This window comes from Pelophylax lessonae (genome assembly GCF_965119305.1).
Source record: "Pelophylax lessonae genome assembly, chromosome: 4".
NCBI lineage: Eukaryota > Metazoa > Chordata > Amphibia > Anura > Ranidae > Pelophylax > Pelophylax lessonae.
This window is the reverse complement of record NC_138771.1, coordinates 455,928,623-455,954,265: the sequence shown is the minus strand read 5'-3', so window position 1 is coordinate 455,954,265 and position 25,643 is coordinate 455,928,623. Positions and strand designations below refer to the sequence as shown.

At 45.8% G+C, this 25,643-nt stretch overlaps 1 protein-coding gene across 1 annotated transcript; it reads right to left on the bottom strand.

Annotated features, from left to right (window-relative positions):
- On the bottom strand, positions 1-25,228 carry LOC309552114 (zona pellucida sperm-binding protein 4-like; the record flags this gene model as incomplete). The annotated part of the gene is made up of 12 exons (XM_082252918.1): positions 1-155; positions 1,840-1,953; positions 2,181-2,259; positions 2,381-2,531; positions 2,607-2,796; positions 3,469-3,596; positions 4,044-4,138; positions 4,417-4,604; positions 6,209-6,364; positions 21,025-21,121; positions 21,834-21,955; positions 25,069-25,228. 12 exons carry the CDS (start codon positions 25,226-25,228, stop codon positions 1-3), a joined length of 1,635 nt encoding a protein of 544 aa, XP_082109044.1.
- Between the last annotated feature and the right edge of the window lie 415 nt (positions 25,229-25,643).

Below are 25,643 nucleotides of genomic sequence, written 5' to 3'. Positions count from 1 at the left end.
TTACAGTGGACATGTCTCAGTTTCATGTTGAGCTCCATTGTTCCATCTTCGTTTGTTAATAGTCACAACAATCATAGTCACAAGGATAACTGCCAATACACAGCCAACAGATACTGTTCCCTTTAGCCAAACACTGTAAGTAGACTCAATGTCACCTAATGGAAGAAAAGGCACCAAGACATTAATAGGGCAAAGTGACAAACTAAATTCAGCCTAAATTCTCAATTTGTACAAATTAGTTTACAACTAGTTTAATAACACTTCTACAAAGCAGTTATTCTGCAATAGCTGTAAAAGGACAACCGATTCTACTTGGGACACTGCAAGTCTTTAACCCCCCCAAGTTACGGTTCAGCTTGGGAGTACCTTAGCAGTGCTGTAGCACCCTTCTTGCTAGGCTGCTCTAGGCAAATTTAGTGTTTAGATCTCCTGTATTTAGAGCAGAATGCTTAACTGTGGGCTCTGCAGGGTGCAAGTCCAGCTGCTTTGCCCAGTTTTTCATGGAGCTTTATAGAACAGTGAGTAGGAGAATCAGATGAGCAGATGATGAAACTCTAGCCAATCTCTGGAGAGGATTTGCCCAGAAGGTGGTTGGTTAGGTTGGTGCATAAATAGTGCACATCTGCAGAGAGCAGTGTCCTTGTCCAGGAGGAGAAGTTCCCAGCTAAGGGAGGGCTGCCTGTTCTGAAGACCCAGCCTGCTCCAGGATCACAGCCATGCTGAGAGGGCCTGCTCAGTCAGAATGCAGGAGGGGTGCCACCAAAGACCTGCCTTGGAGATCACAGGTTGAACCCGTTTGCTGGAGTCCATTACATGCCAAGCTGAACGACTGAGTAATAACCTAAAGGGGAATACTTAGTGACCACCACTTAAATCACTGCTGCACAGTGTAAAAGGCTTGCATGCCTGGCCCTGTCCACTTGATTTCTACAAGAGGGGCCTCATTGTTCCTAATGTGGAGTATCTAAAAGCTCAAACCTTATCCAAGTGATTACTGCAATAAAACCCTTTCTAGTTGGTCTGCACTCTTAACCAATCATGCTGGCCCCTAAGAGTTAGCCTTCTGCATTACCCAGGTAGAGTAAGGGTTTCCAGGCCGTTTAACTGAAATTGGAGGCTGCCAATTCTGACCTACCGAAAGTGAAGATTGGTCTTCCAAGTCAATATCAAGAACAGTCAAATTACAGGTACATTATAGGTTACATATTTATTCTGACTCGGATTGTTGTGGTAGTGACCTAACCCTTGTGAGACCTCTGTGCCTGGCCTGTATAAGCAAATACAGTCACTGCGGACAATCCTCCTCAGATAGCTGAACTCGCCAATACTGGTTTCATCCAAAAGCTGGTTTATTCTGAACATCACACAACAGGAATACAGCAGAATGAATGGATTTCAGTATTATGCGGTCAAAAGATGATGCTTTCCTTAGCTTAGCATGTAGATACAAGAGTCTGTTTCATGAGGTAAAATTGAAGCAGCCATGACACAGGAAGTACAGGAAGAACAGGGGTGGAGTTTACATACAAGGAAATTATGTATCAGGCTCACAGGAGGAACAAGAGCATTACCAAAAAAGGCCAGAAGGTGGCAGCAAATAAATCACAGAATATACTATGTAAATTGCATCTACAATAATGAGAATATTAACTGTGTAACAGCACAATATTTGTTCAATGTTTTGAAGGAAGCATACTGAACCTTTAGATGAGCACAGCCATTGTGCGCAACAGGTTCAATACTGAGTCATGCTGGGGACCTATACATTTGAGGTTTTACCTACAAGTATGATGAACAAGCCCCAATGCAAAAGAAACCCATGCCATAGTTAGCGCTCACCTCTCTCCATTTCAGTGGGATCTTGCCTTTCCCCGTCTTTGTACCCACTAAAGATGACAGGTCCATCTGAAGTAACCATTAGTGATTGTTGCAGAGCCATATCAGCCATTCTCTCTGCAAGAGGAGACAATGTTTAGTTCTCATACAGCAGCATGATCCACAGGACAGATTTAGAGTTAACCAAACAGCTTCAGCCTAATTGGTTTTAGGTGAGAACACAGGTTACAATCCAAGGGATAGTTTACATTACCGCCAGCTTGTCAAGTCTAAATCTAGCTTTAGTACAAAGGATAAGTGCAGAAAGCCAGGAAAGTAAAAATGTTCAAAAATCCCCATCTTACTTTTCTTTTGAGCGCAGTTTACTATGCAGGAGTCTGTGGCAGATGGGACACATACTGACGCACTGCAGTGAAAGAACACCTATAGGGGGGGGGGGGGGGGGGGAGGGGAGGGGAAAAAAAAAAAAAAAAAAAAAAAGTTTAGTACTTTTCAACCAGGCTGCAAAACCAACTTAGGGCCAGGCACATTATCACACACTTACCAGGCCACCAAGAGAAACCTGGGTGTTGGGAGCCACAAAAGTAAAGGTGCTGACCATGAAACGTTGGTAGTAGGTTGGAAAAGGCATGCTTTGTGAAGGTGCTCCAACAGGAATCACCTGAGTTAGGTAGTTGTCTCCACGGAAAGGGCAGCTAGAAGACATAAACCAGCATGTAAAGACTAACGCCGATTTGTTGCGGTCTATAAACCTGCCATCAATTGCTTACCTGTTAAACAAGATTGGCCATTGAGGAGCATCAGTGGGGCTAGCAGAGTTGGTTGCCCAGCAGTTGTCCAATATGAGAACCAATTTAGGGTCACTCCTGTGTAGAATGTGAACCTCCAGGAAGACTGGATCTCTGAGCACTTTGACTACAGGGTAGTCTGCATCAGCATAGTATGAACTATAACCTCCATCTGCAAGACAAGAAAGCTTACGTTTATATATATATATATATATATAAAAAAAACTTTAGAAACAAAAGTGGTGGTGGGGGGGTCTGGCTATTTGGGAGTGGCATGCATGTCATAAGCTACAACCAGCACATCAGCTTTTAGTAGTTGTGTGAGAAGGCAAGCCTTTGAAGTGAAAATTTTGCTGGCACCAGTGAAACTGAGGTTGCAGCAAAACCCCATTACACGCCAGAGCTCTGGGCCCCAAATGAAGACAGACAAGTTCAACATGAAGTAGCATGTTTAAAACTAGGTTAAGCTTGGTCAAATTTGCTCCCCTGCTGGTTACAATTTCACTGCAAACCATTAATCCCTTGTAGCCTTGCGTTACACAAGTGTTAGATGGCATCTCAGTCAGCAGCACCTGCCAATATATCCAAGACCAGTGGACTGTAGCCTTTTGCCTGCAATAGCCAGCAGTCTGAAGTGTTTTTAAGGTATATGGGTGTGGGTTCCAAGGAATGCTGTCTTGAGAACCTGCAGGTTACCACTGCAACCTGAAGAGATTCATTGTTGTGCCATACATCAGATCCATGCATTCCAAGGTTGCCAGAGAAGGTCTCAAAGCCATTCCATTTAGCATTTGAATCCAAAACAGCTACAGTTGCTTTAATCTTTTTTTTGCTTTAATCTTACCTTTTGCTATTAACATTTCCAGCAGAAGAGGTCCTTGGGTGGACACTGGAGGTGGTGGTGGTAAAGTCACTACTCCAACTTCCAAAGAAATAGTGCCAGTTTTTCCATAACTGCAGCGAACAGCAAGCCTGAAGGAAGGAATTGGTATAGCAGTCAGCCATCAGTTGTGTGTCAAATATTGTTATAGGTCTAAAACACCTACTACCTCCTAGTAACATTCAAATGACAGTGCACTAGAAAAATTATGCTTTTGTAAATGACCAAGAGCCTTCTCTTTTGTCCACAGGGCTGACCATCTTTGTTTATGCATTGACTAAGCTAATGGCCTAGTGATGAAACAATCCTGCAGTCATTTCATGACTCGTAAGCCTCGTACTGCTCACCTAGAAACGAGTGTGCAAGTGCTCACTGGACAAGCAATGAGGAAATTCTTAAAATTAGCACTAATGAAATGCTTTTGGTAAATCTTTGTACTTATGACCAGGGTCAAAGACTGCTGTCCATACAGACAGTTGGAGGCTGTTGCTTTTTGAAAGCTCAGCCATGTATGCTGACTGGGACCACTTTAAACATACCTTATTGTACTGTCCCTTGTGATTGAAGAACCTTGCCATGTTTGCATTTCTTTGTTTGCAACAAGTGTGCTTTCATAAGTCATGCTGTCAGATGCCTGTGAAAAAAAGCAAACAATTCAGATCCAGAGCCATTTAGAATGTTACATAAAATGGTCACATGTGCATGGAGATCTCTCTCTAACAAAAAAATAAACGTAAAGGGTGATTGATAACTTTTGCATTCTCATTTAGTTCAGACTAGCCATTTTTGGCAAGGTCACCACTGCTTCCAGTTGAGTTCTGTAGGAATAGTTGACAAACTACATGAAGTCCACATATTGGACCTCCCCCTTATACAAAGCAATCCATTTAGTTTTAGAATTGATTAACTCACCTGATTCACAGTACTGCATGACAAAGGAAACATGAAGCCAACAAACGTGTCTGTCATCGTGGTGCTCAAGCTGGGGCATGAGGTGGAATCTACATCCACCACACTGACTGACTGCAGTATCAAAGATGGCAAAGTGAGATCAGTTGACACAACCACCACCATGTTGCCGTCAGTGCATTGCGCAGTCACTGTAGAAGAAACATATGTTAGTATACAGGTTTGACCTACAGCAAATACATTTTACAGCTTTTAGCACTTAGGTTTCCACAATTTGGGAAAGGAATTTTAATGCAACAAGGCAAACGTGGCCATGCAACACCTTTGAAAACGAAAATGTTTAGACTGCAAAGAGGTAGTGTGCCAGCCTGGCCACTTTACCCTATAACCCTTACAGCACTTAGACAATAAAATCAAGTCCTTGCCCCATCTAATGATCTAGACCAAAAGCATGCTTAGAGTAAGCCTGCCTAAAATCATAGCCAACACTGCTAAATGCTGGTGGCGCCCAACTAGTTGGTTTAATTCCTGTGATTCTTCACTAAGCAGTACATGGCATCTCAACTTCAAAAAAGCCAAATACAGTGCTAAAGCCTACTGAAAGCTTGTCATCAACAGTGATGCATTATGCCCCATACACACATGCAGATTATCTGCAGACTTTTGTCTGCAGACTTACCAAAACCATATAATATGAGGTCAAACCTAAACATTTTCAATTTTTATGCAATCCGGCAGGCCCTTGCACTACATAGAAATGGTAAGTCTGCAGACAAAAGTCTGCAGATAATCTGCACGTGTGTATGGGGCATTAGACACCACAAAGTTTGTACAAGTCTGGCAGTAGTAAAGATCCTATGTACACCCTGGGGGCTAGAATTCAAGGGGCCACTGAAAAGGCATCAAGGACATCACAGGCATTTTCCCACGATACATTATACAGGTGGGTTGGGGACAACCACTCAGCCAAGTCATTAGTAATATCTCAGGACCCTAGATTTGTTGCAACAGCTGCAGTAGCAGATAAGGTACTTTTGGGGGGGGTCTTTGCTGGGACAATTTAAATGACTGCCCTTCTACTCACAATGAAGGCTTGTTAGCCGTTACATTGCAAACTAGTACCTAAAGCAAGGGTCCCAAACTGGCAGCCTTCCAGCTGTTGTGGAACTACAAGTCCCATCATGCCTCTGCCTACGGGAGCCATGCTTGTACCCGTCAGCCTGGCAATGCCTTATGGGAATTTTAGTTCTACAACAGCTGGAGGGCTACCCGTTTGAGAGCCCTGGACTAGGGTGTATGCGGTGACTGTATGTAGATTAGCATAGTTTGCATTGACAAGCTCACTTAAGAAATCTGCCCATCATTCCACAACTTCCAGATTTCTTGCAGCTTCTCTGCTGTCAGGACTATTTACCCCATGGTACCTTGCTACCTGTACTGACAACTCGCAACACCTCTAGTTTGGAAGGCAGGCTCTGAAATGTGTGACAGCAGTACCTATACTCAGGGCATACTAAATGTGCGGGGATCTTCAAAAGTGGTTCACAAATGTTAGATTGTTCAGATTAAGAGTATGCTAGAATTGCAGACCTGTTAACACTGGCTCACCTTGTTAAAAAAAAAAAAAAACTATTGCAGCCATTGTGTCAATTGGTGAGCTACAAGTAAATTTTGCTTTGGGTTTGATTGAGAAAAAAAAAAAAAAAAAATGTATAAAGTTTAGAAAAATTGTATTAGCAAGTGTAGAGTTGCCAAACTTGTTTAAGCCGATTTAAGCGCCAACTACCCAACTTACATTTGTTTCCATAGTAACAAGGATTTTCCGGGTCACTCCGAGTATAGCAGCATCCAACACTTTCACAGCGATCTTTGGACACAGTTGTATTAGCACATGGAATTCGGTCAGCTGTTGGAATAGCAGAACATTCTCCAGCACTGGGAGCATCCATTGCTATACAGAAAGATACAGTAGTTATTTAGATGCTGTGCACAACTGAAATAGTTTTAGATCTGCTGGTTGTCTCCAGTGGCAGTTTACTACAATGTGGGGTTTGCCTTTAGGTTCCCCAAACAATTACTGTACATTTCTTCTAGAGTATACTATAGAGGGCTTTTTATTTCTAAAAAAAAAAAAAAAAAAGTAATTCCCAACAGGGACAGCACAAATGTTAATAGGTTCACTGACTTACCACACGGGGTAATTTTGGTTTCCTATATAGTGATAACTGATTTGTTATTCAAGCTTACATTTTTATGGTCAAACCACTTGGGCCTGCCTTAGCACCTTTTATGAACTCCGGTACTTGCATAGAGCAGTTATTTTTGTATATGCTTTTCTCACTTAACACTTTAAGTAGGGCTGGAACAAGGTCATCAGGTGCCCATGGTGAAGTTTGCAAAAGGTGTGCACCTTCCAAGTAGTTTGCATCAAACTGGAGAATTACATTGGTGCATGTGTACCACAAATATGGGACTAAACAGTAGTAAAAAATAAAAAGTCCCTGCGTCAGTGGCGTTACCAAGAACACTGGCGCTTCATCACTGGTGTCAGTCTGATTGTTCAGTGGGATAAAAGGTGAGCTTTAGATGGGCAACCATCATTGCTGCCCCTCAGAAAAGGGTGCTGTGGCAGACAACACTTGATAGGTGTCCCCATTTTAACCCACTGCACCTCAGCGGTTTATTGCATGCTGTTGCAGTGTGGCCCCACACAATTTTTTGCCATGAAGCAAAGTATCAGGTCATGGAATGTGTAAGCCCTAAACAGCTGCATAGTCCTGTTCAGTTGGAAAGTCAGGGAGCAATAAATGCAGCTCAACCTCTTACCACCCTGCATTCACCCATGTGATTAGGCCCCTAAGGCCTTGTTGCAGTTGTGGGGGCACCACCTGCTCAACAAGACCCATGGTTTTGTCAGGGGGGTGAAAATGGGTAGAATGAGGCAAAATAATGCATCCTCCCCATCTGTCAAATGCCCTCTGAAAAGCAATCTAGTGAAAATTTCCTCAGAGTGCTACTGAAAGCACAAACTAGTCCTAAGGCTTCATGCAGATGTGACAAGCATGAAAAAGGGCAGTCCATTAATTTCAATGGGCTGCCCTAAAGAAATAGTGCTGCTCCAAAATGCATGGTACATTATGTATAGCACTGTCCCCCGTAGGGCTCGCTGTGTGATGACTTTTCAGGCCTCCTCTGATTACCTGCAGAGTCACTTAGGGACAGTTCACTCATCCATACTTACTCCAGTTGCTCAGTACTCAAACAGTCCAGGGGGGGGGGGGGGGTTTGGTTTTATATTTATTGTTGACTTAGATGGGAGAAGGAAATAGTGGGGTACTCCCAACTTGAACTATTCACAGTAGATGAGGCCAAGTGAGAGTTGTCCTTACCAGGTTATTTGCAAAAGCAGACCCCGCTTTAACCATACTGCCACATGCGTGGAAGAAATAAGTTCTCTTGCTCTCTAGAGACAGACTTGATGCAACTACATTATCTTCAGGACACTTTCTAGCATCCCCTTGACTGACCAGTCCACTGACTCTTCCAACAGAAGGGGTTGCCCTCTAAAAATCAGATCTTGTCTGGCAGAGATGACTGGAAGGGACACTCAAGATCTGGGTTCAACTCCTCTGCTTTTAAAGGCCCTCGGTTTGACCAACTGAGGCTACACGGCAGCTGCCCCCCCCCCCTCCGGGACCTTGCTCTCCAGCTGAAAGGCCCCAAGCACATGTGCCTATAGCATTTATTCAGTATCCCAGCATGCATTGAGACACTTTCCTCTGCCATTCACCAGAGCTGTACTAAATGCCTTTGCACTGATCAGGACAGGTTTCCTTCCACTGTCCAATATATGCTTCCCTAATGGACCAGTGTAAAACTTCAGACAAGACGAGCTGCACCATGAGCAGACCTCACTAGCAGATCCTGCTCTGGTAGGCAGAAAGCAATATAAATTTCCCCTGCAATCTCTGTCAAGCTGAAAAGATCCAAAAACTATTATCTCTAGCACTTATCTAGGATAGTGCAACATATGCATTTTGTATAGGCAAGTGAAGCGCAAGAGCAAGGCTGTGGGGGTGCCATTAAGAGTTATGGCACCACCACACCTGCAAGTAGGCCAAGTTTGTGCGCATTCATGCAACAAAAGGTCAACCAAAATGGAGAGGGGGGGGGGGGGGGGAAGGTCTGGGGCCAAATTGCCCCCTGTATACTCAGATCACACATGCAAAAGCAGCAGCTTCTCCTTCCACCATCCACGTGTGGTCACATGACAGAAGGGCAGCCTGCATTTACTCCTCAGCTGGGCCATTCTAAAAATTGTTAGTTTCAGCACCGCTTTCTTCCATCCCCTGCAGGCTAGAGAATGAGAAAGCCAAATCTCCCCAGCAGCTGACTGCTACAATCACTCCCATGAGTGGAGGGGGGGGGGGGGGGGGAACAAGCAGCTAGTGCACTCCCATCACACTGCACCTGGGGCAGTAATCCAGTCTCAAAATTCTTAGGCCAAATATAGAAGTACTCCATTTCAATGCTAGGATTCACACTTCTAAGACTAAAAAGCTCAGGCAGAGAGCTGCACCTGTGGTGCAAATTTAAGACAATACATTCTTTGTTGTGAGTGACAAGCCTCTGGAAAGCCCAAATGAGCAATTAAAGATTACCAACACGGGTGCACTGGCCTAGTGCATTATCCTTTGAGGTTTATTAAAAGTAATAGAATAAAAATACTCAAACGAGTTCTTGATAAAAGCACAAACAAAAAATGTTTAAATCCTCAGCATCGAGATTGGGATAACATCGTCCCCTAAAGCTGTATAGGCTTAAGTGTTTCGAGGCAGCGCCTTTTCAGAAGGCTCTGAAGAGGCACTGCCTTGAAACGCGTAAGCCTGTACAGCTTCGAGGGACGATCCAATCCCAAAGTTGAGGATTTTAAAAATTCAAGTTAGACTTACCAGTAACTTGTTTTCCAATAGTCTTTCAGGACAGCACCTTAGAGAGATGGCTCCTCCCTCTCCTCATCAGGAAACACCCCATCCACCAGATTTTAAAAAGGAGGCTTCTCCCACCATTCATCAGTTTGTAGAAGAGTACCTCCGGCCCATGCTGGAACACAAACAGATATGGTTAATCACAGCAATACATTTTATACAATAGGGCGGGATCCTCCTGCTGTCCTGAAAGACTATTGGAAAACAAGTTACCGGTAAGTCTAACTTGAATTTTCCCTAAAACGTCTTTCAGGACAGCACCTTAGAGAGGATTATCGAGACTTACTCAATTTAGGGAGGGACCACAGCTTGCAGGACCTTTCTGCCAAAAGCCTGATCTTCAGCTGCCAAAAGGTCCAACCTATAGTGTCTTGCAAATGTAAAGTAGCTTGACCACGTAGCCGCTTTGCAGATCTGATCTGGAGTGGCACCAGCTTTCTCTGCCCATGTAGTGGCTAACGCTCTAGTAGAGTGAGCTCTGATCCCTGTGGGGGAGACAGTTTCATTTGGGAGTAAGCCTCTGAAATAGCGGATCTGAGCCATCTGGCTATTGATCCTTTTGATGCCTGGCGACCTTTTTTGTTGCCAGAGAAAACAAAAAGAGAGTTTGATGATCTAAACTCTTTAGTAACCTCCAAGTAATGTATAAGGACCCTTCTTACATCTAGGCAGTGAAAGCTTTTTTCCTTATCTCCTGATGGATTAGGGCAGAAGGTAGGTAACAATTTCTTGTGAGCGGTTTCTCGTTGAAGCTACTTTTGGGAGAAACCCTGGATCCGTCTTGAGAATTATCCTGTCTGGATATATGGACAAGAAAGGTTCGATAGCTGATAAAGCATGTAATTCACCGATTCTTCTTGCTGATGTTATTGCCACCAAGAAGACCGTCTTGAGGGTAAGGTTTTTTAGTGTAACCGTTTCTAGTGGTTCAAAAGGTTCCTTTGTGAAGGCCTGAAGGACCACCGACAAGTCCCATTTGGGGGGAAGCTTCTGACAGGCACTGGTCTGGAGCGGGTAAGGGCCCTGAAGAATCTGATGATTAAAGATTCTGAAGAAATGGGCCTTTCCAAGAATACCCCCAGGGCTGTAACTTGTACCTTGAGGGTACTTACTGCCAAACCTTTTCCTGCGCCCTCCTGTAGGAACTCCAAAATTGAAGTAATACTGTTCAATTTTTGATCTTTCGATTCACACCAGGTATTATATGTCTTCCAAACTTTTGCATATATATTCCTTGTGACTTTTTTCCTACTGGAAAGTAGAGTAGCAATTAATGCGTCTGAAAATCCTTTCCTTTTCAGCAGTTGCTCCTCAGATACCAGGCGGTGAGCTTTAGCTTTTCCACTTCTGGATGATAGACTGGACCTTGAAGCAGTAGGTCTTGACGAAGAGGGAGCTGAAAAGCAGGTTTGACCGATAGTTGAAGGACAGTCGAAAACCAAACCCTTTTGGGCCAATAAGGAGTGATCAGGATCACTGAGACTCTTTCCATTTGGATTTTTCTCAATACCAACGGAAAGAGCTGGAAGGGGGGGGGGGGGGGGGGAAGGCATACCCCAACCTGAACCTCCAGGGAATCTACTCCCAGAGAGATGTCGTTTCTGTGGAGTGAGAAGTAAAGTGGAAGTTTTGCGTTTTCTTTCGTTGCAAACAGATCCACCTCTGGCTTTCCCCAAGTCTTGGTTATCAACATAAAGACTTCTGGGTTCAAGCTCCATTCTGCTTCTCGGATCTTCTGCCTGCTTAAATAATCCGCCACACTGTTTAATGTACCTTTTAGGTGGATTGCTGACAAGGAAAGTAACTGCCTTTCCGCCCATTGCAGAATTTCCGTTGCCAACAGCTGTAGGGTTTTGCTTCTTGTGCCCCCTTGCTTGTTTAGATATGCCACCGTAGTGGCATTGTCTGAAAGGACTTGAGCATGAGTCCCCTGAAGATTTTGAGAGAAGGCAGCTAGGGCTAGGCCCACTGCCTTTAACTCCTTCCAATTTGAGGATTTCCTTGTCTCGGTCCGAGACCAAACCCCCTGTGCCAGGTTTTGGTTCCAGTGGGCTCCCCACCCCCAACTGCTGGCATCCGTTGTTAACCTCTGGTCTGCTGGGAAGGACCAGGCCAAACCCTGGGACAAGGTTATCTGATTTCTCCACCACCAAAGGGACCTCTTGACCTTGGTGGGGATTTTTACCTTTAAATCCAAAGTCTCTGGATTGTGATCCCAGATTCTGAGGAGGAAATATTGGAGTGGCCGAAAATGCAGCCTTGCCCATTGGACAGCTGGAATTGATGCAGTCAGGTTTCCAAGGACTGACATGATCTCTCTGATCGACCACCACTGATTTGTTTGTAGCCTTGCTACCAAATTCTGTATTTTGACCTGTTTGTCTTCTGGTAGGAAGATTCTTTGTTCCACAGAGCATAACTGAAACCCTAGGAACTGAACCCGCTGAGCCGGTGTGAGATTCGATTTCTTGATGTTCACTATCCATCCCAGAGCTTCTAGATGACTTCTTGCCTTGTGTAGGTCCTCTTGAAGTTTTTCCTTTGACGGGGCAAAGAAAAGCAGGTCGTCCAGGTAAGGCACCACAGAGATTCCCTGAAGGTGGAGGGGAGCTAGACACTCTGCCATTACCTTCGTAAAAATACGAGGGGAGGACGATAGCCCGAAAGGGAGTGCTTTGAATTGGATATGGAGCATTTCCTTTCCCAGATTTACTGCCAACCTTAGGAATCTCTGTGAGTGAGGGGCAATAGGGATATGCAGGTAAGCATCCCTTAAGTCGATTGATGCCATGAAGCATCCCTTTGTTAACAGGGTTCTGACTGTAACAATTGAGTCCATTCGAAACTTTTTGTACAGAACTGACCTGTTTAAAGGTTTCAGATTCAGTATAAGACGAAAATCCCCCGATGGTTTCTTTATCAAAAATATGTGGGAATAGAATCCCTGATGTTGTTCCTCCACTGGAACTGGACAGACAACTCCCTGTCGCCTCAGGTCCATCATAGCCAGGGCTTTTTCTGCATCTCTTGGGAGGTTTGTGACAAAAATGGATTTTTGTAAGAACTTACCGTAAAATCCTTTTCTCTTAAGCTCATTGACAGACGTAGTCTTCTTGATTCTCAAGAGCTGGGTTATGTTGTCTCCGCAGGAGTAGGACTAGGCAGAATGACAAAAACGTTCTGGCTCCACCCTAGGGGGCAGTCCCTGAGGGTATATCCTCCCTCTCTCTGCTACAGGGAATCAGTTCTGTTTAAAGCAGTACAGAGAAATTAACCCAACCCAATGATAGAGGGGCGGGTACTACGTCTGTCAATGAGCTTAAGAGAAAAGGATTTTACGGTAAGTTCTTACAAAAATCCATTTTTCTTTATCGCTCATTGACAGACGTAGTCTTCTTGATTCTCAAGAGCTGGGACATCCAGAAGCAGTGCCACAAATGAGGGGTGGGATTGACAAAATCAAATCCAATCTAGTAGGCCCAACCGGTGCCAAACTAGAAGTTTTAAAGGCTCATTATAAACAAAGAATGAGACTAAAGAAAAATTTTCCAACGGAAAAAACCCTCGAGGTAGACCACTGGTCTCCTCAAATTGCGGCCTGCAAAACCTTGTGGCCAAACGAGGCATCAGACGATGCCATTACATCAACTTTATAATGTTTAGAGAAGGTATGCACCGACGACCAGGTAGCAGCCTTGCACACCTGGACCACTGACGCCTGATGGCAAAAGGCCCATGACGCACTAAGTGCCCGAGTGGAGTGCGCCTTAACAGGGAACGGGGGCTCCCGACCCTTAATAGAATAAGCCTGCACTACCGTCTGTCTGATCCATCTGGAAATGGTCGCGGCAGATGCAGGCAACCCCTTTTTGGGTCCATCTGGGATCACAAAAAGTGAATCCGTCTTGCGAAACGAGTCTGTCGTTTTCAAGTATACCCTGATCGCCCGGACCACATCCAAGGAGTGCAAAGCAAATTCCCGAGGATGACTGGGCTTAGGACACAGGGAAGGTAATACAATTTCTTCATTCAGATGAAATTCTGAAACTACTTTTGGTAGGAAGGATGGATTCAGACGAAGAACCACCTTATCTCTATGAACCACCAGATATGGTGAACGACAAGATAATGCGGCCAGTTCTGACACCCTGCGTGCAGAAGTAATAGCCACCAAGAAGGCCACCTTCTGGGACAACGTGGGTAGAGGAATCTCCCTAATATCTTCAAAGGGAGGTTTCTGAAGAACCGACAACACTAAATTAAGATCCCAGGGGGGTAACGGCGCGTGCACTGGCGGAGCCAGATGTCGCACCCCCTGGATGAAATTCCGCACCAAGGAATGAGTAGCCAAAGGCTTCTGAAAGAAGATGGCTAATGCTGAGACCTGACCCTTGATAGTACTCAAGGCCAGTTTCTGCTCAACCCCTTGTTGCAGAAAAGCCAATATTCGACTAATCGAATAAGACCGAGGACGGAACCCCAAAGGTTCACACCATGCAATGTAGGACTTCCATGTGCGATGATAAATCTTTCTGGAAGTCGCTTTCCTTGCTTCAACTAGAGTAGGAATAACTGAAGCTGACAAACCTTTGTCCTTCAGCACCTGGGTCTCAATAGCCAGGCCGTTAAAGCCAGCGATCGTAAAGCAGGATGGAAGATCGGTCCCTGAGACAGTAGATCCTCTCTGAGAGGAAGTCTCCACGGGACGTCCGCCACCAGTCTGACCATGTCGGCGTACCAAGCTCGACGAGGCCAGTCCGGAGCTACCAGGATTACTGGGATTCCTTCCTCCTCTACCCTGCGAAGAAGTCTTGGCAGTAACGCGAGAGGAGGGAAGGCATATATTAGCTGGTATTGCCCCCACGGGGCGATCAGTGCGTCTGCGGTTTCTGCTAGAGGATCGCGGGAGCGAGCCACGAATCTCTGAACTTTCCTGTTGAATCGTGATGCCAACAGATCCACATCCGGGGTGCCCCATCGTAGGCACAACTGGTGGAAAACGTCTGGATGGAGGGACCATTCCCCCTGATCCAGGGTCTGACGGCTGAGATAATCTGCCTGCCAATTCACCACCCCCGGAATGAACACCGCAGAGATTGCTGGAACAACTCGTTCCGCCCAGCGAAGAATGCAAGCCACTTCTTTGGCCGCTCGGACACTCTTGGTGCCCCCCTGGTGATTGACATAAGCCACGGCCGTGGCATTGTCCGACTGGATCCGAACCGGGCTGCCCTGGAGCTGCTCGGTCCAGTGAATCAGACAAAGTCTGATCGCTCTCAGTTCCAATACATTTATCGGTAATCTGGATTCTTCCGGGGACCAAAGTCCCTGGGCAGATAATTGACCGAGAATTCCTCCCCATCCGGATAGACTGGCATCCGTGGTCACCATCGTCCAATATATTGGCAGAAATGACTTTCCCTGGCTGAGCATTGGAGACCGAAGCCACCAAACCAGAGACTCTCTGGTCTGTTTGCTCAATCGTATCTGATTGTCCAGGGATTCCGGATTCCGATTCCATCTGAGGAGAATCTCTTGCTGAAGAATTCGGGTATGGGACTGGGCAAATGGGACTGCTTCGAATGAAGCCACCATCAACCCCAGAACCCTCATGCAAGTCCGAAGGGAAGACCAGCTGTTGGACAGTAACAACTGGACTGCTGATTGAATCTTGCGAAGTTTCCCTACCGGAAGAAACACTCTTGTCCTGACTGTCTAGAATTAGACCCAGATATTCGAGCCTCTGGGTGGGAACCAGAAAAGACTTTTGCTGGTTCACCAGCCACCCGAATTCCTGTAAAGAAATCATAGTAATTTCTATGTTTTTTAGCAAGGTCTGAGGAGACTCTGCATGAAGCAGAAGATCGTCTAGGTAACCTAGAATCTATATACCTCTTTGGCGCAGAAGTGCCAACATAGGGGCCAACACCTTTGTGAAGACCCGCGGAGCCGTGGCGAGACCGAAAGGTAACGCCACAAACTGATAGTGGTTCTCCTCTACGGAAGAGCGTAGAAAACGCTGTTGTCCTGCGAAAATGGGAATGTGAAGATAGGCGTCCTTGATGTCTATGGACGCTAGGACATCCCCTGGATGCAGGAAGGCTGCTACCGTGCGAATGGACTCCATTCTGAATCTTCTTATGTTGACGAAAGAATTGAGTGCTCTTAAGTCCGGAATTGGACGCACTTTGCCCTCTTTCCTGGGTATTGTAAACAGGTTTGAATAAAACCCTTGAAACCGTTCTGTCCAAGGAACGTGGACTACCACTCCTTGTTGTAGTAGATCTGTGACTGCTCCCCGCAATCTTCTAGACGATCCGGAGATAGTCGGATATTGGAAGGGAAGAATCGCGCCGGTGGGAGAGATCGAAACTCGATCTTGTACCCTGACTTTATGACTTCGCAAACCCATTTGTCCGGGATTCTGGAAAGCCATGGATCCGGGAACCGGCGAAGACGTCCCCCCACCCCAGTTATGGGTGGGGGCGCACCTTCAGGCTTTGGATGGTTTATCTTCAGGTCTGGAGGGGGGCGGGCTTTTGCTTGCCCGACCAACGACCCCTGACGCCTCCTGTAGGAACCTTGGAGGACTTAGTTTTTTCACCCGCTGGACGAAAAAACCTCTTGTGAGCAGAAAAAGAAGGCCCTCGTCTTTGACGAGTTCCTCTACCTTTAAAATTTTGCGGTAAAAAGGTGCTTTTTCCACCGGTGAGATCCTTAATGATCTCATCTAAGTTGGCTCCAAATAGACGCTCTCCTGAAAAGGGGATATTAGCCAATGCTTTTTTTGGAACCTTGGTCGGCTATCCAACCTTTTAGCCACAGTGTACGCCTGAGAACCACTGCTGAGACTGATGCTCGCGCCATTAATGGAGTGGCGTCTAACGCCGCATCACATACAAACTGTAACCCCTGTATCATTTGTTCCAACAAATCTGATACCGCCTGAGGGACTTCTTCTAAGTCCCGGCGTAACCACTTGGTCCATTCAGTTACAGCCTGCGAAACCAGACCAATAGCAATTATTGGCCTGAAAGCTGATCCAATCAAGGAAAACATGGTGCGAGACATAGCTTCTATCTTGCGATCCACTGGATCTTTAAAAGACGGAGCGTCTTCTAAAGGAATAACCGTGGCTTTATTCAATCTAGCAATTGGTGAATCCACCACAGGTGGTTGTCCATTTCTTAATAAGGGTTTCCTCAAACGGATAACGCCTGTCAATGCGTTTGGAAATATTAAAAGTGCGTTTTGGCAGACGCCATTCTTCATCGATTGGATTGCCAAAACATTTGGGCAATGGAAAAACCTTTGCCACTTTGATGCGCTTTTTAGTCCCAAAAGGGATCTCAGTTTCAGCTATTTCTGATGGAATACCCTGTAACCTTAAAATCTCTTGAACAGATACAATGAGTGCGTTTACCAACGCTTCCTCTCGGGCTATGGCAGATGCCGAAACATCCTCCTCACTGTCTGAAGAGACAGGACCCGAGACACCAATACCAGATGAAGTACCTGCAACTGCAGAAATAGGCTCAGAGTCTGAATCCGAGGTTTCAGATAATAAGGGGTTAGGCGGGGGTCGCTTTCTTGCGCCCTGTCCCTGACAAGCCACTTCCACCCGGGACACAAAAGTTTCCATAATGGCTGACAAAGATTCAATTGTCAATGGGGTGCTGGAGGATCCCGCAGACCCCTCGAGGGGATCCGGAGGAGATACATGAGTGGCAGGGTCCATGTTAATACAGGACACTTTTGCCAGCAATAAACAAAAAAACTTTTTTTTTTTTTTTTGTGTGTCTCCCCCTAGCGCAATAGCGCCCCTCAGAGTACCTGCTTCTCGATCCCAGAGAGAGAGAGGGACCCCCAAGGCTCACCAACCGATGCAGTGCAGTTTCCAACAAACTGCAGCCAGCGTCTGTCTTACACAGACTGGAAGGAGCTGTTTGCTTTTTCCCGGGCAGAAGGTGTGGCTCCGCCCCCTGTGTACGCCTTCCGGCGTTCCCAGCCCTCCACGAGGAAGCTGGGCTCACAAAACATGGCCGCCCCCATAGAAGAGACATAAGACTCCAAAAACACGGCGGCCGGCGTGACCTGAGGACATACATGCATTCGGTCTACGGCAAAATGGCGGCGGACCGCCGATATCGTCTTCCCAGCACATCCACCTGCACTCTGCTGAGAGGTGACATATGGATCTACAGAGATACACTGCACATAAGGTAGGATTATACCTCCTATGTTTGCTGTAATGTTACAGTCTGCTGGGTAGAGTGTTAGCTCTTGAACCAAGTCTACTTCCCACAAACACATGCTGTATTACAAGGGGGACTTGTAAGTGTCAGATATATACTGACCATATATGGAGGGGCCCATAATATATACTGCCTCATAAATGAGGAAAAAAGGGAACGTTTTACTCACCATACCGAACCGACAGGCACCCTCTCTTCATAATACCCTCTCCACCGAGGTGGGGGTTTGTGGACGCCTCGACTCTCTGGTCCTGGCGTCCAAGCGAGCTTTTAACTCGCAAAGTCAGTCCCTTTACTGGGACTCCGTCGCGGCCGACTCAGCGCACTGGTCTGCACGCGCTTTTAGGCAGAAACCGGGGTGACCACTGGATCTCACATCCAGCCCGTCGCCCGGCCCCGCATACTTACTTGAATATGTCGCGGCCGACCAAGCGCAATGCCTGGTCTGCACGCGCTCGTAGGCCGGCTGGGGTGACCACAAGTGTCGCCCAGTCCGGCATTTTTGCTTGAAGATCTCACAGGAAAAAAACACTGGAGAAAACTACCTAAAAAATGTCTTTTTCTTAAAGAAAAAAAAAAGTCTTGCCAGGACCAAAAGATCCCAGCAAGGAACTTAGGTCCTTACTCCTGACTAGACAGAAAAAAACTGATTCCCTGTAGCAGAGAGAGGGAGGATATACCCTCAGGGACTGCCCCCTAGGGTGGAGCCAGAACGTTTTTGTCATTCTGCCTAGTCCTACTCCTGCGGAGACAACATAACCCAGCTCTTGAGAATCAAGAAGACTACGTCTGTCAATGAGCGATAGAGAAAGAACCTTTCGGGTGGCGTCTCTGAAAACTCTATGTTGTAGCCTTGGGACAGCATATTCAGAATGTATTGATTTTCTTTTATGGCTGCCCAATAGGGGAGGAATTCCCTCAATCTTCCTCCCACCGGCAATGTCTTGTCATTGTGTTTTGTTGGTTGACACAGGAGGATGGAAGAGAACACCTCCTTTCCCTTTGGGTTTTTGTGTCGACCAGTTTCTTCTCTTCTCTTGGGGTCTGCTATTTTGCTGAGCTTTTTGAGGTCGAAAAAGCTTCTTTGCTGCCTGTTTCTTCTTCACAGGAAAAGACTTCTTTTTGTCTGCTGTTCTATCTAGAACAGAGTCTAGCCCAGGTCCGAATAGTAGATCCCCTTGAAAAGGAAGTCCACACAGCTTATTTTTAGAAGCTGTATCTCCAGGCCATGTCTTTAACCAAAGAGCCCTTCTGGCTGAGTTGGATAAAGCTGCAGATCTTGCTGTCATCTTCACTGACTCTGCTGAAGCGTCAGCAATAAAGGCTGTGGCCGTGGAGAGCGTGGAAAAGGAATCCAAAATTTCCTGTTTGCTTTTGCTTTTAGCTGGCTAAGCCAGTATTCCAGATTCCTGGACACACGTTACTGCCATGGCAGGCTTCAGACTCCCCATGGTGGATTGCCAGGATCTCTTAAGTTGCTGGTCCATCTTCTTATCCATGGGATCCCTCAGGACTCCCATGTCTTCAAATGCTAGGTCTGTTGACCTAGAAACCTGGGAGAAGGCTGCATCAATCTTTGGCATCTTATTCCAGGGAGCTCCTGGGTCCTCATCAAAAGGAAATCACCTTTTAAAGGCTTTAGGGAAGAAGGTTTTCTTTTCCGGATCAGCCCACTCATGTTTTATTGCATCTGAGATGGTCTGATGCACTGGGAAGATACGGCCCTTAGGCTCTTCCAAACCTGCATACATTTTATCATGTAGGGACAGTTCCTTCTTTTCCTCCTCTAGACCCAGGGTGATGTAAACTGCCCTCAGGAGACCATCCACTTGCTCTAAGGATAGTTTGTATTTAGTGGGCCTACTTTGTGCCCCTCCCTCCTCTTCTTCCTCTGAATCCTCTTTGTAATGTGAGGGGGAATTATCTCCTTGGGTGGAAGGAACCCCTTCTGTCCCCACCGAAGGAACCAACTGTGAACCCTGAGAGGACAGTGAGGCTGATGGCTGACTCAAGGCAGGATCCTGTAGGGATGACCGAAAAGATTGGATGGTAGCAGCCAATTCCTTCCTCACAGATGCGACTAGATCGCCACAAACTGTAGATGCTTCTTCCTTTACTAGTGCATCAATACATCCCTGGCAAAGTGTCTTTTTCCAGCTTTCCGACAACTTTGCTTTGCATGAAGGACACTTTCTCTTGGAAACAATTTCCGAGCTTTTAGCCTGGAAGACATGAATGGGAAAACACACATGCTTCTTAAGAGTCAGCCTGATTCTCAGGGTCACCAAGGTGCACAGAAAGACATTTTTAAGGGAAGTCCCATGTGCCCTGACAGGCCCCCAGCCACCGGGGGGAAAGATAAAAAGGGATGGAGAGAGACCCCACAGTAAGATAGGCCATATAAAGATACCCCTTACCTGGGCCTTACTGGTGCCTGTGCCTGTCCCACTCGCTGAAGAAGCTTCCATCACTTGGCAGCGGTATCACCCGTGGCTTCGGTACCGGTTCCGGAGACCAAAGCGCACCTGCACTGGAATAAGGCACCAGCTTGCTCCTCCCTTCTTCCTCTGCGTCCGGCGGAAATGACGCCACACGCCCCCTGCAGAACGCTGCCCTTTCCGGAACCTCACTTCCGGTCCGGACGAGCGTCACTCGATCCGGAGAAATGGCGGCAAATTTGAAAAAAAGGCGGCGGAAGCCCAAGAAAAAATCTTTCCGCTCCCAGATGCCTTCCCAGGGCTGTGCTCTGCGGGGTCCTGACTCAGCCTAGAGCACTGAAGAGGAAGAAGGAGCCCATGCACTGCAGTCGGTCGCGTGAATGGGAGAAGCAATCGTCTCCAAAAAAAGGGTAGGTGGACGTAGGAAGCCCGGTCTCTCAGGATAGCACCTTAAGAGCCCAGCTCCCCACAGAGGTGTTCCTTGGCCAGAGGAAACACAAAAACTGATGAATGGTGGGAGAAGCCTCCTTTTAAAATCTGGTGGATGGGGTGTTTCCTGATGAGGAGAGGGAGGAGCCATCTCTCTAAGGTGCTGTCCTGAAAGACGTTTTAGGGAAATTTTGTTTGATGTGTTTTATCAAGTCATTTGGGAGTATTTTTATTCCATTACTTTTAATAAACCTGCTTAAAGGATAAAGCACTAGGCCAGTGCGCCCTTGTGTTTGTTTATCGTTTCTAGTGTTCCCAGACTACCCTGGTCTTGTGAGGGGCTGCAAGGCTGAAGCATTCCAAAGTTGCCGTGTCAATAGTTAGACATCGGCAAGACGGTAGCTGAGCTGGATAAAGGATTGTACCACTCAGAGCGCAGGGGACAGGTGCCTTGCACCAACAGTTTGTTTGAGCAATTCAGATGCTAGAAGCAAAGTTTACCAAAGAGAACTGGACATTGGAGATCCTTTTTGTGGTACCGAGATTTTCCATTATGAAGAAGTTCTTCCAGACTAATAGTCATCACATGTTTACCATCCTAATAAAAAAAAAAAAAAATAGTTCATTGAGAATGCGACTCAATCACATTAGCTTCTTGCATGGTAGTGTCAAGGTTACTCACTGCCCACTCCCTTTAAGTGATACAGAGTGCAAGGGGTTAAATGGCTGTGCATTACCTACTGGATACATTTGCAACATTGCCCACGCTAACGTGTGAAGCCTCCCTAGCAAGAGGCCCAAACTTTTAGGGTTTGGACAGCAATATGGGCAACAACCTGTCCTGGTGTGATTCCTTGGACCAAGCCCTGTAGTATGTCACTGGAACCTCAGATTAAAATCCACAAAAAAAAAACATTTTAGAACCATAAAAATTTGAGGGCTTGTCCCAATAGACATCTAGTCTACAGTCCTGCTGATGTCTGGACTGAGGGGGTACCCCCTTCCTCAGAGGAAAATAAAAAGTTGTAACCCCTACCTACCAACTGCAGTCCTCAGCTAGAATTCAAGAATTGTTAGAGGGGAGAACAGTGCTAGTGACAGGTTTTATGTCCTTTGGAGGGAGCTTCTCTATACTACTAGGGGGGGGGGGGGTATAGAAGAACTTAACCAAACTCTATAGTTATGCATGAAAGTGGAGGGGGGGTGGGAAAGTTGGAAGACATTCCAACTCTTCAAGCAAAAACACCCTGTTCCAATACGCACATCAGAAAGAATCTTTTGTTGCAGATTTTAGCAGGTTACCATCTTACCTCTTCTTTCATAAAGCAGCTATCAAATGAAGCACCAACCCTTACAGATCCATCCAAATCCTGTCCTACCCATGTGCCACAAGCAGAGTTATTGTGCAAGTAGTGAGGCTTTCCATTATGATCTAAAGGAAAAAAAAAAACCCCCACAAAGTCAAAAGCTTTTCCAGGGAGAGTGCACATTTAGGATTTCAAACATTCAGGACTTCAAACATTCAGGACTCAAGCACACTGGACATAAAAACATTAGTAGAAAGCTGTAGAAGGAGTTTCAGCTTTTTGCAGTAGCTTTTTTTCAGCAAAACTATACTCTACAAAAGCTTATGGCTCAAAAAGCTTGATAAATGCATTATAGCCGTATTTTTTTAGCGTTTAAGCTTTTATTAGAGTTAGAGCGTCATTACAGCTGAAAAACGCCTCTCAAAGCCCACCAGTTCTGAGTCTTTCCAGCCAGAAAACACCCCAGCCAAAAACTGCTGATAACAGCCTTTTTGTGCATGGACACAGGATAACATGATGGGGAGTTTACTGGCTGTAGAAAAACACATCCAACACCAAAATCAGCAGCTGTAGAAATATCCAGTGTGCATGAGGCCTCAGTTATTCCCTCTTAGTAACCTGCAGTGTGGCACAAACCACACACCTGAAGAGCATCTTGAGGCAAACTGCTTAATAGGTTAAGGCCCCTTTCACACAGGCTGACCGTTTAGATCCACCTGTCCGTTTTTTTGGCGGATCTGAACGGTCCCCCCATGCATCTCTATGGGGCATTGGATGTCAGCGGAGACATGTCCGCTGACACCCGATCCGTCAAATCTGGACGGATGGAAACCCTATTTTCCATCCATCCAGCGGATCGGATGATAACAGACCGACAGTCCGTTCCCATCCGATTCCCCCATAGAGATCTATGGGGCTGTGACAGCTGTGTCTCCGCACAGTGCGGAGACACAGCTGTCAATTCTCCTGCTCAGCGGATCGATCCCCCGCTGAGAAAACAGAGTCCGTTTGACGGACTTACTGTGTGAAAGGAGCCTTAGGTTTGTAGAGCATATTAGCCAACATTTAATGCAATGCTGGTGCTGCACTTTTAGCATTATAGATTATATAGTAACCCCCCACAACCAACCATTCACAAGAGTACTGGATGCTTCTACATTACCTTACCAAAACAAAGCATCCCATTCTTAGTAGGAAAAAGGCAGACCATAGGAACTGGAACCACTAACATCTGCTGATTTTGACAAGATAAGTTTTGCACTTACCACTATGGTTCACACTGAATGCAGCCTTGAAATAACGCTACTTAGTGCAATTTCATGTGCAGCTTGCCAACATCTGCCTGACTTCATGCCAATAGTGCAGAAACCTCAAAATCAGCACAAGTCAGTCACACCAACTGAACGGTTCCATTGGCACAAATAGTGCCAATGGAACTCTTTTATAAACAATGCAACTTAAACAGTCAAGTAGAACCAGTGTGAATCAGGGCTTAAGGCATTTAGATGTATTGGATATTAAAAACACCCACACATTACTACACTATGGAAGTCAAGTCTCAATGGCAAGAGGATTAGATGTGGGGCAAACCACAGGAGCAATGAGAGAAAAGCCGCTCAGGTGTATGTTCCAAAACCGCTGCATGTCAGATCCGTCATCCAAGAGTAGAGAAATTCCAGGTTTGAGACCGTACTCAACCTTGAGTGCAGTCTCAAACTTGGAATTTCTCTACTCTTGGGCAAACCACAGGAGCCAACCATATTATAGCACAGAGGTATGGATGGTGGAAGAATTAAAGAGTAGTTATTTTAATTTGCCTTTTGGAAAAAATCAGAACACTTAGAGGAAGTAAAGTCGAAAAAAAAAAACGAGAAAAAAAAAGCCCTGTAAAGAGAAAGGCATAATGAGCTAGTATGCATCGCATACTAGCTCATTATGTAGTACTTACCTTAAAACGAAGCTCCCGCCGTGCAGCCACCTCAGCGACAGGACGGCGACATGTCCGGCCGTCCTGCTTCCGGGTTCGCGTCCTCCGGCCATCTGATTGGCCGGAGGCGCGATTACATCACTCCTGCGCCTGCGCGCGGGAGCCGCCGTTCACGGCACTGAGCTCTGAAGGAACGGCACGGGTGGCCGTTCCTTCAGAGCGCCTGCGCCGATGACGTCATCGGCAGTATGCACTCTAAATATCTCCTAAACGGTGCAAGTTTGGGAGATATTTATAGCACCTATAGGTAAGCCTTAATATAGGCTTACCTATAGGTAAAAGTTTGTGAGGTGGGTTTACAACCTCTTTATTGCAGGGGGGGGGGAGGGTCTAAACTACAACTTTAGGTTTAATTTGACTTTAGATAGTTTAGGCCAAGCGAATCATTCTTTGAGACTGCATTAGCGTCCTCATTTAAATAAAAGTTTACTTTCCCACCAAAAAGCACCCCCCTCCACCTAATGGGGCATCATATAAAAATCCTAAACAGTACCTTGAGGGATACACATTTTTGTTATCCAGGTAGAAGAGGATCACTTGCTGTCCTCATGAACATTTTTAGGCCCCTTTCATCCCTGAGAAAATGTCCAGCTTCAAGCGCTAAAAGGCAACAAGCCAAAACTCATTGGTTTCAATTGCCCCTGCTCACATGAACATTCTGTCACCTGAAGCAAAATGCCACAAAGTACATGAGCTGCTTCTTGGTAGATTACAGGATTTTTTTGGTCCCAATAGAAAGGCCTGACTTAAGTTTTTTTTTTTGGTGTGAATGGAGCCCAAGAGGTTAAAGCCAGAGAAACCCTTGAAAATAACCTTCAGGGTTCAGAGAACCCCTACAATATACTACAGCTCATGGTCCATTAGTGTGGGGTCAGTGGGAGGAATGCTGCTTACACTGGTCATTTGGAATAATCCCGGTCTTACATAAAAGAAAAGGTAAGGTAAGGTGGACTACCCCCTACCTTGGTGGGAGTGTTACTCATTTGGGAAGCAGTTGGTCACTGCTCAAGGAACCCCTAGCAACCTCCATAAAAATCCTATAGTTCCTCAGAAGTTTGGTTGCAAAATGCTGCTTTATAGATTTAAAATTTAAAAAAATAATGGACATTCTGACACATTACCCCAGTGTGTTTATCAGAAAAGCCCTGACTGGTCACCTGTGACTAGTTAGGTTAGTAGCCCCCAGAAACATAGCTATACAAGCCAAAACAACAGAGTATAACAATGAAAATAAATACTACTTGTACTCACCTAGTACCGATAGCACAAAAGCAACATCATTCAACAGTGAAGGGAGTGAGAATTGCATGTAATCATACCCACAGTTCAAGCGGGATGCATCATCCCAAGAATCCAAACTGCCAGACACAAAGCCACAGAACCATACCACCCCTAGCAGGATTAAAGCCATCTTGCCTAGCAACTACCAATACCACAAGTAGGGAAAAGCTCCCTATTTATATGCTGGCTCATTAACTGATTGGGCAGCTATTGTGGTAAGCACAGGTGTATTGCATGTTGTTAAAGGCCAATGATCAAGTTCTAGGAAGTTTCATTAACTCATTCCTAGCTTATATTCCTTAGGTGAATACTTTTGGAGGAGTTTTTTACTACTAATGCCCCATACACACGTGCAGATTATCTGCAGACTTTTGTCTGCAGACTTACCTTTTCTATGTAGTGCAAGGGCCTGCCGGATTGCATACAAATTGAAAGTGTTTAGGTTTGACCTCATATTATATGGTTTTGGTAAGTCTGCAGACAAAAGTCTGCAGATAATCTGCACGTGTGTATGGGGCATAAGGTTAGGTCCACACTGGCCTGCA